Source organism: Neolamprologus brichardi, chromosome 5 (genome assembly GCF_056152115.1).
Source record: "Neolamprologus brichardi isolate AB-2024 chromosome 5, ASM5615211v1, whole genome shotgun sequence".
In the NCBI taxonomy this organism is placed as follows: domain Eukaryota; kingdom Metazoa; phylum Chordata; class Actinopteri; order Cichliformes; family Cichlidae; genus Neolamprologus; species Neolamprologus brichardi.
Genome location: NC_142108.1, coordinates 24124977 through 24138779, shown reverse-complemented (window position 1 = coordinate 24138779; position 13803 = coordinate 24124977). Strand labels below are relative to the sequence as shown.

At 40.2% G+C, this 13803-nt stretch overlaps 1 protein-coding gene across 1 annotated transcript in view; it reads left to right on the top strand.

Annotated features, from left to right (window-relative positions):
* The window catches only part of stab1 (stabilin 1), a 170758-nt gene that overhangs the window by 41965 nt on the left and 114990 nt on the right, over positions 1–13803 (top strand). The window contains exons 27-38 of the mRNA XM_087840890.1: positions 2363–2458; positions 3577–3624; positions 4260–4393; positions 6779–6890; positions 7328–7405; positions 7565–7666; positions 7792–7893; positions 8991–9125; positions 10280–10408; positions 10494–10547; positions 10816–10929; positions 11143–11338. Of these exons, the coding sequence (XP_087697016.1) occupies positions 2363–2458; positions 3577–3624; positions 4260–4393; positions 6779–6890; positions 7328–7405; positions 7565–7666; positions 7792–7893; positions 8991–9125; positions 10280–10408; positions 10494–10547; positions 10816–10929; positions 11143–11338 (1300 nt within the window). The remainder of the gene's footprint in view (positions 1–2362; positions 2459–3576; positions 3625–4259; positions 4394–6778; positions 6891–7327; positions 7406–7564; positions 7667–7791; positions 7894–8990; positions 9126–10279; positions 10409–10493; positions 10548–10815; positions 10930–11142; positions 11339–13803) is intronic.

The following is a 13803-nucleotide window of genomic DNA, read 5'->3' as shown; positions in this document are numbered from 1 at the left end:
AAATAGGGTGCAAAGAGGAAAAAAATATCTTAATGCTGATCATTAAAACAAATTAGTTTGAAAAAATTAGGTAAAATAGCTAAAAGATTGTGAAACCTTTTTTTATTAGCATAATGAGATTTGATCAGACATCAAGAAAGTATTTGAAGTCTTTGTCTGTTGGATGAATTTTATTAAATCTTTAGAGAGCTTGTAATTCTTTTCCCAACATGAATTTTTTTCCTTGTTTGGCATTTTGTATTGGGGATATGATGAGAGCAACCTTAGTGAGACCCATAGTCAGAGCAGCCACTTTCACCGGATGAATCAAATAATTACAGTTGATTCGAGGTCCTGATCTGTGTTTGCTAACAAAGAAAGCATCCCTCTGTGTGTAGAAAAGCTGTTTATGGTCACACCATAGAACAAGGCCACTGGCCTTGATCATGTGGCGGCAGAAGCCCTCAAAGCTGGAGGAGAAGTCCTCGTCATACGTTTACACTCGTTATTCAAACTGATCTGGACATCAAATGTGATACCAGCAAATTGGAAGAAGGCAGTTGTCATTCCTATCCTAAAGAAAGGCGACAACCGAGAATGTAAAAACTATCGGGGCATCAGCTTACTGTCCATCGTCGGCAAGGTCTTTATGAGAATAATTCAATCACGCCTTCAAAAGCACCGTGAGATGACCAGCCGGGAAGAACAGGTCAGGTTCCGACCCGGACGAGGCTGCAGCGACCAGATCTTCACCCTACGTCGACTCATTAAGGAACGGATCAGATGCGGACGCCGGACAGCCATCATCTTTATTGATTTCAAGTCTGCGTTTGATTGCATCGACCGGCCGGCCTTGTGGAGGGCTTTGACAGCCGAACACATACCCGTAAAGATCATCGAGCTACTACAAACCACCTACAATGGCTCGACCAGCCAGGTAGGTATTCATGACGAAGTGTCCGAAGAATTCCCCATCAGGACAGTGGTCCGGCAGGGCGATGTGGTGTCACCGCTGTTGTTCAACATCGTCATCGATGCGATAATGCGCAAAGCATTCGAGGGCCGCCACGGAGTCCAAGCCTTGACTGATCGATTTATCACCGATCTAATGTTCGCTGATGATAGTGCTATTTTTGCCGAAGACTTCGGCCGAGGCAACTCACATCCTCTATGACATCGCACGGCACTCCAAACCGTACGGCCACAAGGTTAACGCCGAGAAGTCCTGACCACCGACGGCTCACCAGCGATCGTCCACCTCGATGGTGTGCAGATCAAACAAGTCCAACAATTTAAATATCTGGGGTCCCTCGTCGAGGAGAAGAAAGTGGCATCATCAGTGGAGATAAGCTCCAGAATTGGGCAGGCGGCGGCAGCATTTGCTTCCCTGCGCTGGTGCGTCTGGAAGAAGAACAACATCTCATTGGCGACAAAGATCCGCCTTTACCGAACCCTGATCCTGCCCATTCTACTTTACGGCGCGGAGACGTGGACAATGCTCAAACACGACCTGAGCAAGCTCGAAGTTTTCCAAATGCGTTGCCTTAGATGCGTTCTCAGCGTTTCCCATTGCGACTGTCATTCGAATGACACCATCCTCACCAGCTGCGGCAGCCAACTGACAATCGGCGACCTAATCCAGCGCCGCCGACTCCGTTGGTTTGGCCACATTTGTCAAATGGACCCGAGCCGCTACCCCCATGGCCTACTCTGGTTGACCCGCCCCACCGATTGGAGGGTGCATCGAAATGCACCAAAGAAGACATGGATGAAACAAATCCAGGATGATTTGAAGGCCCTTCGACTTGACCTCGAGCAGGCAAGAACCATCGCCTTAGATCGAAAAACGTGGAAGATAATCGTTGGTCAAGCAAGAGAACCTGCGGCACCTACAGCAGCGTACTGGTTGCGCGGCAGACCACCGCCGCTGGTCGCCCGCTAAGGACCAGAAGAAGACACCATAGACCATAGTATTATTGCTTTTCTATTTTTAAAGTTTAAATCTTTATCCCTTGAGAGCATAGTAGGCATAAACCTTGTTTCTCTTTTCTGCCCTGCTCGTAGAACAGAATTACTGGGTCTGCATCACAAGTTAGTGAGGGTGGTCTCTGCTTACTCTAGCAGCTGCTCTTGGAAAACCTGAAAACTATTCTAATGCTTGTCAAACCTCATCTTTATTTATGTCGGAACTCTTCATGTTTGGTACAGGCGATGTCATCAACTGTTATCTCGAAGGAAATTCTTGCATGTAAAACAAAAAATTAGTTTGTGAGTACTTTGTGATGCCACAGTATTAATGATTTAGATTAGCATCCTATAATTCTCTCTCTCTCTTTCTCTCTCTCTCTGTGTGTGTGTTTTGTTTTGTTGTTTTGTATGTCAGGCAAAGTGTGAGAAGACAGATGGTGGAGGTCACACCTGTACCTGTCCTGACGGCTACGCTGGAGACGGAAACATTTGCTACGGATCATTACTTGACGTAAATACTTAGCTCATTATGATCCATTGTGGTTATATAGGTTGAACTCATTCACTTTCATGGTGAGCCAAATCAGTTTCACTATGTTAAGTGAAAATAAAATGAAAGACAGTCAAAGTGTGGAACTAATATCTTTTTCATAATCTGGATTGAAGGGCGTTTATTTTTATTTACTGCAGGTGCTTTAATTTCATTTCAACCATACAACATTTTTCAGGATACACTCAGTTTTTATGCTTTGCACAAAAATGAAGTTAGAAAAAAAAAAATCAACATACATGTGGCCAATATGTAGCCGGTCCTCAGGCTGCAAAAAAAAGGAAAAAAATGTAAATTATTTTTTTAGTTTATTTATTGCAGAAAAAAATAATTTAACATGAGCACTCAGAGAACACGAGCAAGGATATAATAAAACTGTTTTATGATGTTTCTATTATAACAGGCTGGCATTAACCTGCTTATAAAACATGTCTGACTTTTGACCTTTGAAACCTTACATACTAAAATGTTGTATTTTATGATTTTTACTCATATGATTGTAGCACAATTGGCTGAGATCTTTAGCCTCTATAAAAAAAAAGATTTTAAGATGCATTCATGAGTTTTGCAAACGTTTATTGCATTATTGTGACATCATAGGGCATCTAATTGAAAAAACTTGTGTTGGATCGCCCTCTCCATGCTCTTTCATATGATATATGTTTTATATAAGTTTATATAGACTTGTATGACTTATATAAGTCATATAAGTCAAATGTCTGGGCATGGGTTGTTCCTGAGAAACCTAATTAACTAGGCTGCACATTTAATGTTATTTTTAGTTCTTTTTTTTAATTAAGATGCCAGATTGCAGTTATTTTTTTTCATTTCTGAACAGAAAAAAATGTTTTACTGGTTGAACGTTATGCTTGATACATTTCTGACTCCTTAGAGAAGTCCAGTGCGTATATTTGGCTTCAGTTTGTTATTTGTCTCATAAATATCAATCTGGTTCTTACTTTTTAAAATGTTTTTAAACAAAATTTCTAAAATATTTCTGTTATTGTTTGTATTACTTCAGACTTGATTCATTAACTGTAATTCATTACACAGTTATGTTTCTGTGGGTGTGTTTGCAGGAGCTGGAGATGAATGTAAAGATGTACAGCTTCTACCGGCTGACTCAGGTAAGTAAGAGGAAGACAAACTACTCTATAGTTATTGAACTTCGTCAGTTTTCTGGGTTCAAAGTTAAACTACATTAAAGCCTTGATAGCTGGCGAGTTTCCTAATTTAGTGACTGATGTTGAAAATAGGTAGAAATCTGGGATTTTCACCCCTTCTACAGCTGTTCTCCTGCAGCTCCCTCCTTTCTGTTTTGAGCCTCTCAGAAGACTGGTGTAGAGACTGACACATAAGCTAAAGACATATACTGCTGTGCATTTTGGCCTGTTAAAAGAATCAGTGTCAACTTAGACGCACACTGATTTTATAAAATATTCTACATTTCCACCTGCTGTAAAAATATGTTTTTGACAGGAAAGGGAAGCCTTTACAGAAATTGCTGTTTTGTCATATGTGTGATGGTTTTCTCATCTATTGTTGTACATGGCACTGTAGTGGCAAAGGTGTTGTTAAAAGTTAAAAATATGAATAAATTTACCAGCCAATGGAGTCAAAGCAGCCAAAACAATTAGACACCTACCCAGAATGAGTGTTACCTTTGACACAGGTGAAGCTTCTGTAGGTCCACCTGCTCATTGTTTTCATAAACTACTCTGCTCCAATGATAACTAAGCTGTATACGGTGTCATGTGATCAGCGTTCCAGTCATGCCTTTGAGGACCTGAACGGGAACTTAACTGTGTTGGTGCCAACTCGAGACGCTCTCAGGAACATGAGTACAGCTGACAACTTATTCTGGAACAGCCGACACCACCTGCCTTACTTCCTGCGGTTAGTAAAGTCACACACACATTAAAACTGATCCTTGAGCTCAGACAAAGCATGCCAGTGCATGAAGTTTGTGTGACAGAATCAGTGTTTCTAAGACAAAATAAAAATGGAGCCAGATTAGCACAAAGTCTAACTAATAAATTTAGTTTACTTTTCTGTTTGTAGACTTTTTAAAATATTGATTTTATATTGAATTTTAATCTTCTTTGTTCTTTTGTTTGGTTGTTATGTTTTATTTTTTCTGTATTATATAGTAATATGCTTGTCTTTAAACTCTGTTATGTTTTAGTGCAATATAAAAATTAAAGTGATTTTTAAACCAGCTCACAGGAGTCTGCGGGGGTATTATGATAAGTTACAGAGAATCTCTGTGTATGGAAATGAGTATTTCCAGAGTTTTCTCCAGGCCATTGTAAATTTGATGAGACAGCTATAGACAGTGACTCATTTATCTAACACCGCAATCTAGTTTAAGGTCTGTATGATCGTTTTCTTAATGAATCACAGAGATAGAATGATTTAAAGGGATACAGTATAATTCGCTTGAGATTTGGCAGATATGGGCAGCATGTGGCCAGAGGAAATCTTACTTTGCTTTAAAGGCGTCTCCTCTCCACATTAGCCTGCAGAATAAGAAGCCTGAGCTGTATTCTGCTTGTGCCCACATTTACATATTACCTGAATGGCTGACTTTCACGCCTTAGGCATGTGCGATGTGCTTTTACCTTACCTTATCTTTTCACACTGCTTACAGCTGTTTGAGTTTATTAAATACTTGAATCATTATATGATCCATAGGTGTGTCTCCAAAGACAGAGATCCATTTATGCATAAGACACAGCAGCAGTGACTGATAATTATTTAGTTATACCCAACACATACAGATAATCAGTCAGTAGCCAATAGTATTTCACAACAGGTGAGGCAGGTGAGCTGCCACAGAGAAGCACAGTTTAATGTTAAATCTCTTGTTCTACAGATCGGTATGTAAAGTATTTGGGTATTGTATCAGTATAGTTTTCATGGATATTTGCTATCGCTACGATCTCTGATCTTTGTATTTAAATGTATAGCATAATATTTATTAATTATATGAACCCCCAGCCCATCGCCCCCTTCACCATTGTCCAACTGATATTCAAAGGTCAGTCGCCCAGATTAAGTGGTGCTGCATTTCACCTATAGCAGACCTAACTAAATGCAATCCTCCTTAACCCAGACAAAATTCTGGCTCCCACAGATTGGCTCTATGCCCATGTGGCAAAAATATTACGATCAATCAATTTCAGAGATTCCTGATTTTAACTCCTTATCTGCCAAAGGAAGAAAATATTGTAGACCTGCACAAGGCTGGAATGGACTACAAGGCCATCAGCAAGACGCTTGGTGTGAAGACAACAACTGAAAAATTATTCAGATATGATAGAAAATAGAAGAAAAATAGAAATGTGATTAGGAATCACCCTCAGTCTGGAGCTCCATGTAATATCTTGCCTAATGGGGTGAAGATGATCTTGAGAAATAAGGTGGGAGGGGCTTGTTAATGATCTGAAGGCAGTAGCAACCACAGACACCAAGAACAGCAATGGTTACTCACTGTGCCATAACTGAGATCTTGCAGCACCCACAAGGTCACCCTGCTCAAAAAGGCACACGTGCACGTCAGTCTTAAGTTTGTCAATGAACCTTTAAATGATTCAGAGAAGGTTTGAGACAAAGAGCTGTGGTCAGATTAAACCAAAATCAAATCAACCCGCTGTGTTTGGAGGAAGAGAAATACTGAGGGTCACTCAAAGAATACGTGGTAACATCATGCTTTGGGGCTGTTTTTCTGGTCAGGAGGGAGCTGAAGCTTTGAGTTGCCAAGCAGCACCCAAGTAACCTAAAGGATTTAGAACATTTCTGTAATGAGGGGTGGGCCAAAATCCTTCCTGATATCTGTGCAAACCTGGTGACCAACTACAAGTTACCATTTGGCTTGCCAACAAACGTTTCTCCGCCAAGTACTAAGTCATATTTTGCTTGGTGATGAATTACTTATTCCATTCAGTGACATGCGAGTTTCATGTACTCTGTGTTTTTATTCTTCTATATTTCTGGATTCTTTCTCTGTCTCAATTAAAATGAAACTACCAGGTCTTCTGTAATTGAGCAAACTTACAAATTCAGCAGGAATTCAAATAAGCATTTCCCTCACTGATAGTTGTGTCAGTAAAGATGTTGGTGGTGCATCTGAAAGACTGTAAAAATTTAACATTTCTGTACTGTTTAAATTAGGAACTGCTGATCTCATGGATCACATGTCCTTTGCTGACAGGATCCTGGAGCGTGTTGTGTGTTTTAGAAAACTTGTTTTTATTTATTTACTGCTCCCTTTGGTTGCAGGGCCCACGTGTTGAAGGGGATCTACTCTGTGGAAGATCTGGGCAGCATGGTGGGCAAAAGACTGCCAACCCTAAACCTACCCACTCAGTGGGAGATCAGCAACAGCAGTGGGGTAAGAGTGGGTCAGTTGTGTCTCACCACATAACTACACATTCTGGTGGGTTTACTCAGATTTTTTGTGTTCACAAGGTTCGCCTGATGTAGAAACTGCAGGTGTACAAGGGTATTCATGTCACTACATTCATGTTAGATATAACTAGTTTCTATGGAAATGATTTGCATTTTATCCTCATTAAACTGGCGCTTACAGACAAATGTGGTATACTTTAACATAATTAGAGAGAAAAATCATTTCAATCGTTCAATCAATTCAGTCAATCTTTCAATCAAAATCATTGTGTCATTTTAATTCTTTAATAGGAAAATCTATAAGAATAACTTTTCAGTCAGTATCATTATTGTTTTGGATCCATTTTATTGTACCTTACCTTTTGGGCTGTGTGTGTGTGTGTGTGTGTGTGTGTGTGTGTGTGTGTGTGTGTGTTTCAGGTCATCCAAATTGGAAAAGCATCCATCCTCACCCCCAACCTACCTGCGATCAATGGCTATCTCCATGTCATAGACAAGGTACATGTGAATCTTTACAGTGAAATGAAAAGAAATAAATACAGATTTTTTCATGCAGAGCAAATAATGATGTCAATAAACAACATTATTAGCATATTAGTTTACTCTCTCTCCATCTACACATACAGAGTACCTTTCTCTCTGTCTGTCTGTTGTCAGATTCTGGCTCCGCCTCTCTCAGACCTCCCACCTGAGCCTCCCACACTTATGGCTTTCCTAAACTCCTCTTCCAACTTCACGCTTTTCAGAGAGTATGTTCTGGTAAGTCTGTCTGATCTCAGCATCATGTGATAAGATGTAATCCTTTTTTATTTTTAATCTTTTTTTTATTCTTCTTCTTATTATTATTATTACATTTAATTAACTTCCTGTGTGTTTTCTCTCAGATGTACAACCTGTCTTCAAATCTTACTGAGTCATTTACACTTCTGCTGCCAACAGATGAGGCTATAAGGCAGCATCTTAGCAGGACTAACACCTCCATCCTGGTAGGTCAATAATATAATTCAGTGGACAGCTGCTATTCTGCAAAACCTCCAAACACTTGTCAAGAAAATGGATACTTTAAAGGTTTTTTTATACAACCTTTAAAGTATTTATACATTTCCCATTTTTAAAAATAACTCAAATAATTCAGAAATGAGCTAGATCTATTAACAAAATGTGAAGGAACAACCACTCTTAGTTTAAGTCCAAAAACATTTATGTAACGATCCTTAGATGTTAGAATATCAGCTGAGAAACATCTGGGCTGTATATTTGTGTAACAAGAGTTGCACAAAAGCCACTAACTGATACAGTGGGTCAGTATAACTATTATTTAATTTCTTATTTACAAAAAAAGGCAAACCTTCTTGAGAAACTGAGGAAGGGTGAAAAAAGAAATATTACAAATTAAATGGCAGCATACGTGCAAAAATATTTCAATGCATCCACTGGTAAAACAGCACCTCCTGGTGGTGAACATTAACCCTAAATCTGCAGAGGGAAATTACAAAAAGTACCTTTAATATTATTCACGTATGTGAACTATGTGAAAACATTTATTGGCATCACAACATGTGGATTGTGCAACCTAAACGAATAAAGTGGTGAAATTTAGACTGACACACATTACAAACATCCACGTCAAATAATAACTGAGCTGTTTCATATAACGCAAAATGAAGTGAGCATTCCCAGCAAAAAATGGTACTAAGGTGGTTTGTTTGTACTGACCAAAATAATGAATCACCTTTTTGTGTCAGATATCTCCCTGTCAGGAGAGGAAGGAAATATCTGAAAGAGAATTGATGTCTATAAACCAGGCTATGTATTAATTTGGCACAGGATGTTTTTATGTTGGTCTGCTGTGTTTGAACTACAGTATCTTAAAGATGGGCTACTAAGAGCTTATCTTAGATACTTAGATACTGTTTATAACAAAACTCTAATTTGTGTATAAAGTGAAATGTTTGTCGCATTAACAATTTCTTTTTGTAGTTGACCATCATGTCCACTCCTATTTTCTCTTCCTGCTGGTGAGATGATCCACTGCAACTCTTGTCTTTGGCTATAAAAAATCCTCTGTCTTCCATCTGTCCAGGACTCTGATGTGTTCAAGTACCATGTGATTCTTAATGAGCTGCTCTTCCCTGACCGCTTGCCTGATGGCACACTGAAAAGCACTCTGCTTGGAACTGAGTACCAGGTCCAGTTCCACTTGGACAACAACAACCAGGTAACAATAACTGCACTGACACCAGCTTAACAGCCATGCAACTAGGGGTGGGTCATACAGCCTCACAATTATATCATTATATTCAAGGAAAATTTACGATAATGATATTTCTGACAACATAGAAGAAATACTGAGTAAGATCTTCTTAATACCTGCAGCTTCCAGGCAGCAGGATTTATAAGAGTATTTTAAGAGACTTCTTAATTTGTAGAAACAGCAGCATGACACTGCAGTGGTAGTAACACAATAAACCAAGTGTAAGGACAAAAGTAGTCTAGCTCGTATTTTTTCCAGAAGTTCTCAGTAAAAGTTTAAAATGATTTTATACTTTAGTTTAACGACAACTAAGGTAATGTAACCTTGTAATTTGCCAGGAGCTGCACAATAATGTCACGTAATAAAAACTGAAATAATTTTCTGCCTGGGTTGTTGTGTTGAGCTTTTTATCCAGCTCCATATAAAGCCCCATTTTTCTACCATTATTGATGTAACCTCACTGGTAATTTCCATCCACTGTTGGCTTCTCCTGTCATGTGGAGCACAATTAGTGAATGCTAAAACGTAAACAAAGGAAGAAAAGGCAGCAGGGAATGAGTGGCTCCGTAACCACAGGGAGAAAGACTCTGCTGATGTTGAAATTTGTGAAAATTGGAAAATGGAAATATAATAGAATGGAAAATAGAACATATTCACCATAAAAATGGACATTCTCGCTAGAGAGGGCATCGCTTGGTTGCAAAACTAAGTCCAATTGCATTGAGTTCTGTGGGAAAATGTACCTGCTGCTTTTTTGATCTGTTCAGTTAGTAAGTGTTTTCCTCATTAGTTTTTGGTCTCAGGTGTTAGTTTTAAGTCAAATTTAGTGCAGCATTATTTTCATTCTCTAAATTACGATCAAATTTAGAATAAAATAGACAGTATGGCGGAGTTTTCCTTCAGAATCTGCTGACCTTTTAATTGACAAGTAAAAATTCAGTGATGGATTGCACTGACTTTGAACTCCTGCTCAACAACAGTATTTCCTGTAGTGCAGAAGCAGATCAAAGAACCACTGTCGACTGACTCCCTAAGCTAAGATGATTGTTATTTTTGTTTTGTGTGAAAGATTCATTGTAAAAAAAAATTGGTGTGTTTCGTCTTCTCTTGAACTCCAGACAGTTGTGAATGACATTCCTCTTGACGGGAGCGTCACAGTAACCCAGAATGGAGTCATCATAACGCTCCCTCAGGTCCTCAAAGTCCACCGCAACAGATGCAATAAAATGACCTACCTGCAGGTCGAGGTAAGGATAGAGAGAAGGGATGGGATAGATGGGTGTTTGTTTGTCAGAGTTACTCTAGCCTCTCTGTTCTCCTTTCTGTCTCCAGGGAAGATGTACAGACTGTGATGGACCACCCCGATGCATTTTCTTTCAGAAACCAGTAAGAAAACTGTTATAGTTCTTGGGGTGGACATAATAACTGAAACTCAAGCTTTTCCAAAAGTAATTTTAACAGCTTTAAAAATGACCCCAAAATTAACGCATTCAGACTTTACAAAAGGGGCCTGAAAGGGAGCAGGGTTGTAATTGTATGACGCGTGTCGGTGTTCTTAAAGTCATCGGGTTTTTTTGTTTAGTGTTTTTCAGCATTTCACCTCTGCCTGTTTATGTTGATGATTCCTGATGTTGGTGTAATTTTTATGCTGCAGATCAAAAAACAGTTTCCAGCCAACATGCAACCCAACTGTAGGTACAGGAAGCGGGTCGGATCCAGGAGGAAGTCTGTGCCCGGCTGTGTCATCAAATGTCTCCGGACCACTATGGTCTGCTCAAACTTATTTCCATAAACATTATGGCTCTTTTCATAAGGGTCTGATGAAACCTGATAAATGCATAATAATCAGCTAGAAACACCCGTCATCACTGACACAAACGCAACATTGTGTACATTTTTTAAATTCAATAATAATAATAATAATAATAATCATCATAATCATAATAATAATGATGATGTCATGGATTTGTCTGCCCTGCAGGATCACTCCTGTTGCCCCGGTTACTATGGCCACGAGTGCTTCAAATGCCCCGGAGACGTCGGCAGCTGGTGCTCCAATCACGGGGAGTGTCATGATGGTAACCATGGCAATGGCGAGTGCCAGTGCTACGAGGGTTTCCATGGAACTGCGTGTGAGGACTGTGAGCCGGGGAGATACGGAGTTAACTGCTCCTCCAGTGAGCAACATGCAGACACACGCACACACAAAGACACACACACAGACACACACACACACACACAGAGTGAAGCATTTCCTGTCTGCCATATTTTATATTTGTCACAAGGGGGCGTTACCCGGTGACGGTGAAAAAACAGCTAAATAAATATTTAGGTGTATTGACTGTAGATGTGGAGAAGAGACAAACAAGACTCGACATGTCAAAATCAATGCTGTTTAACTATGTTTGCTGGACTTTCTGCATCATAATTTATGGGCTGTTTATAAAATCATTCAAGTGCTAACGGCATTCCTAGTCCCCAGCTTCTGATTATAACAAAAACTGAGCTTCTGAGACGCAGTCTTACACAGCTAAAAAAAATCTATAATACTAACAGCCCTGTGAAAACAACAAAGGATCCATCCATCTTAGATCTCCCTCACCCACTCCTGTGCAAACACTGACATGAGCTGTGAGACATCTCCAGCATGCCCTCTGTCTGCCCCGGGGGTCTCCTCCAGGTTGGACCTCCACCAAAGACCTCCGCTAGTAGCCATCAAGGAGGCATCCTAGTTAAATACCTGAACCACCTCGACTGGCTCCTTTCAATGTGGAGGAGTAAACAGCTCTGCCCTGAGCACCTTCATCTTTGCGCCAATCTAGACAAATGGCATCAAGGGGAGAGCTCCAAGGAAAAATGCACTGCTGGCCAAAAAGAACATAAAGGATTGTTGCCAAATAAACATTTTGATGATCCCTAGGACTCTTGGGAAAATATTCTGTGGAGTGATGAGACAAAAGTGAAACTTTTTGCAAGGTTTGAGTCCTGTTACATCTGACTACAGTAATTTCTAATTGACATAATCATTGCGAAGTCATTATTTATGCAACACTTTGGACTACAATGATGTAACTTAAAAAATATAGAAATTGGCAGTACGACACCTATAAGCTGTTTGCCAACTGCCTTTAAACAGCATAAACTCGTTGCTCAAAACAAGCACCACTGATAAACAATGGGCTAGTGAGGCCGGTTTCTTGATCATTAATATGCAAATTATCATGACCATTGATTATTGATCACTGATCAACAACAGTTGATCAATGGCCATGAGTACCATTCACAGAGAGTTGGGGAATGGCTGCAATCACAGCATTGTAAGATGGTGAAAGATGTACCCTTTGACGCCCTCCTCGATTCAGAGATGGTCTTTCCCTTACCTTCAAGTAAATGGCCTCTTTGACTCCGCGCTCAAACCAGCGTTCCTCCCTGTCCAAGATGTGTCACTGTAAGACTGTCCACTGGCCGGCAGGTGTAAATAGACTGTGGAGTCCTGGCCGGACGAGGTAGCTCTTCTGTGTTGTGCAATCCGTTCAGCCAGAGGCTGTTTGGTTTCCCTGATGTATATATTATGGCAATCCTCCTGGCACTTAACAGTGTACACTATATTACTCTGTTTGTGTCGGGGGAGCTGATCCTTGGGGATTTTTGGCGCAGCATATTTTGGGGTTTAAAAGCCACAAAGACACAGCGTTTAAAAAAAAAAAAAGCATCTCAACTGTTCCGATACTCCAGACACATAAGGGATCACTACAGGTTTTTGCTTATGCAGCAGTTGTCCTTCTCTCCTGAATCGGTTGGAGCTTTCTTTAAGCGCCTTCCCAGCTTTGATAAATGTCCAGCTGAGATAACCACATTTACTCAGGGCCTTCTTGATGTGATATTCTTCTGTTTCCAGCCGTGCTGTCTGTGGAGATGGTGTTTGCTCTGTGTTGCATCCCGATGACACCAAGTTTGTGCTCCAATCAATGATGAGAGCCAAACCTTAAATACTGATCCATATGCATAGGTTTACAGTACACGTTAACTTTAAATGTCTCCTAATAGACTTACTGATGGAAATCTCACAGTCTCATTTTTCATATCTTCCCGAGTGAATTTGATGTGTTGGTCCACCGATATACTGTGATCCGTGAATTGTGGTACGTCCTGAGATTTGATTTTCAAACCAGGTGTCATCCACATACCTGAACCAATGACTTGGTGGTGTTCCAGGGTAGGATAGCAAAGCCCTCTTTTCCACTTCTTCCATGTACAAATTAGCCACAATGAGTGAAACTGGGGAACCCATGGCACACCCATGTTTCTGCCTGTAGCACTGACCTTTGTATGTGAAATATGTGGAATGAAGACACAGTTCCAAAAGCAAACACACTTGGTTGGTGCTTAGAGTGGTCCTGTTGCTGAGGTTGGGGTCATCCTGTAAGGATGATCTGATATCGTCGTGTTGGTGTTGTTCCCAGATCATCATGAAAATGTTGTTCCAGGTTTAACATTGCAAGTGACCAATCGCATTGTTGTAATGTTATTCTTTTGCGCGCCAAGCCATTCCTGCATATATGAAATTCCAATGTTGCAAGGACAATATTAATTCTGCTTACCGTTTATTAAAGGGTTAGGGTTAGGGTCCGTTGATCGGCGG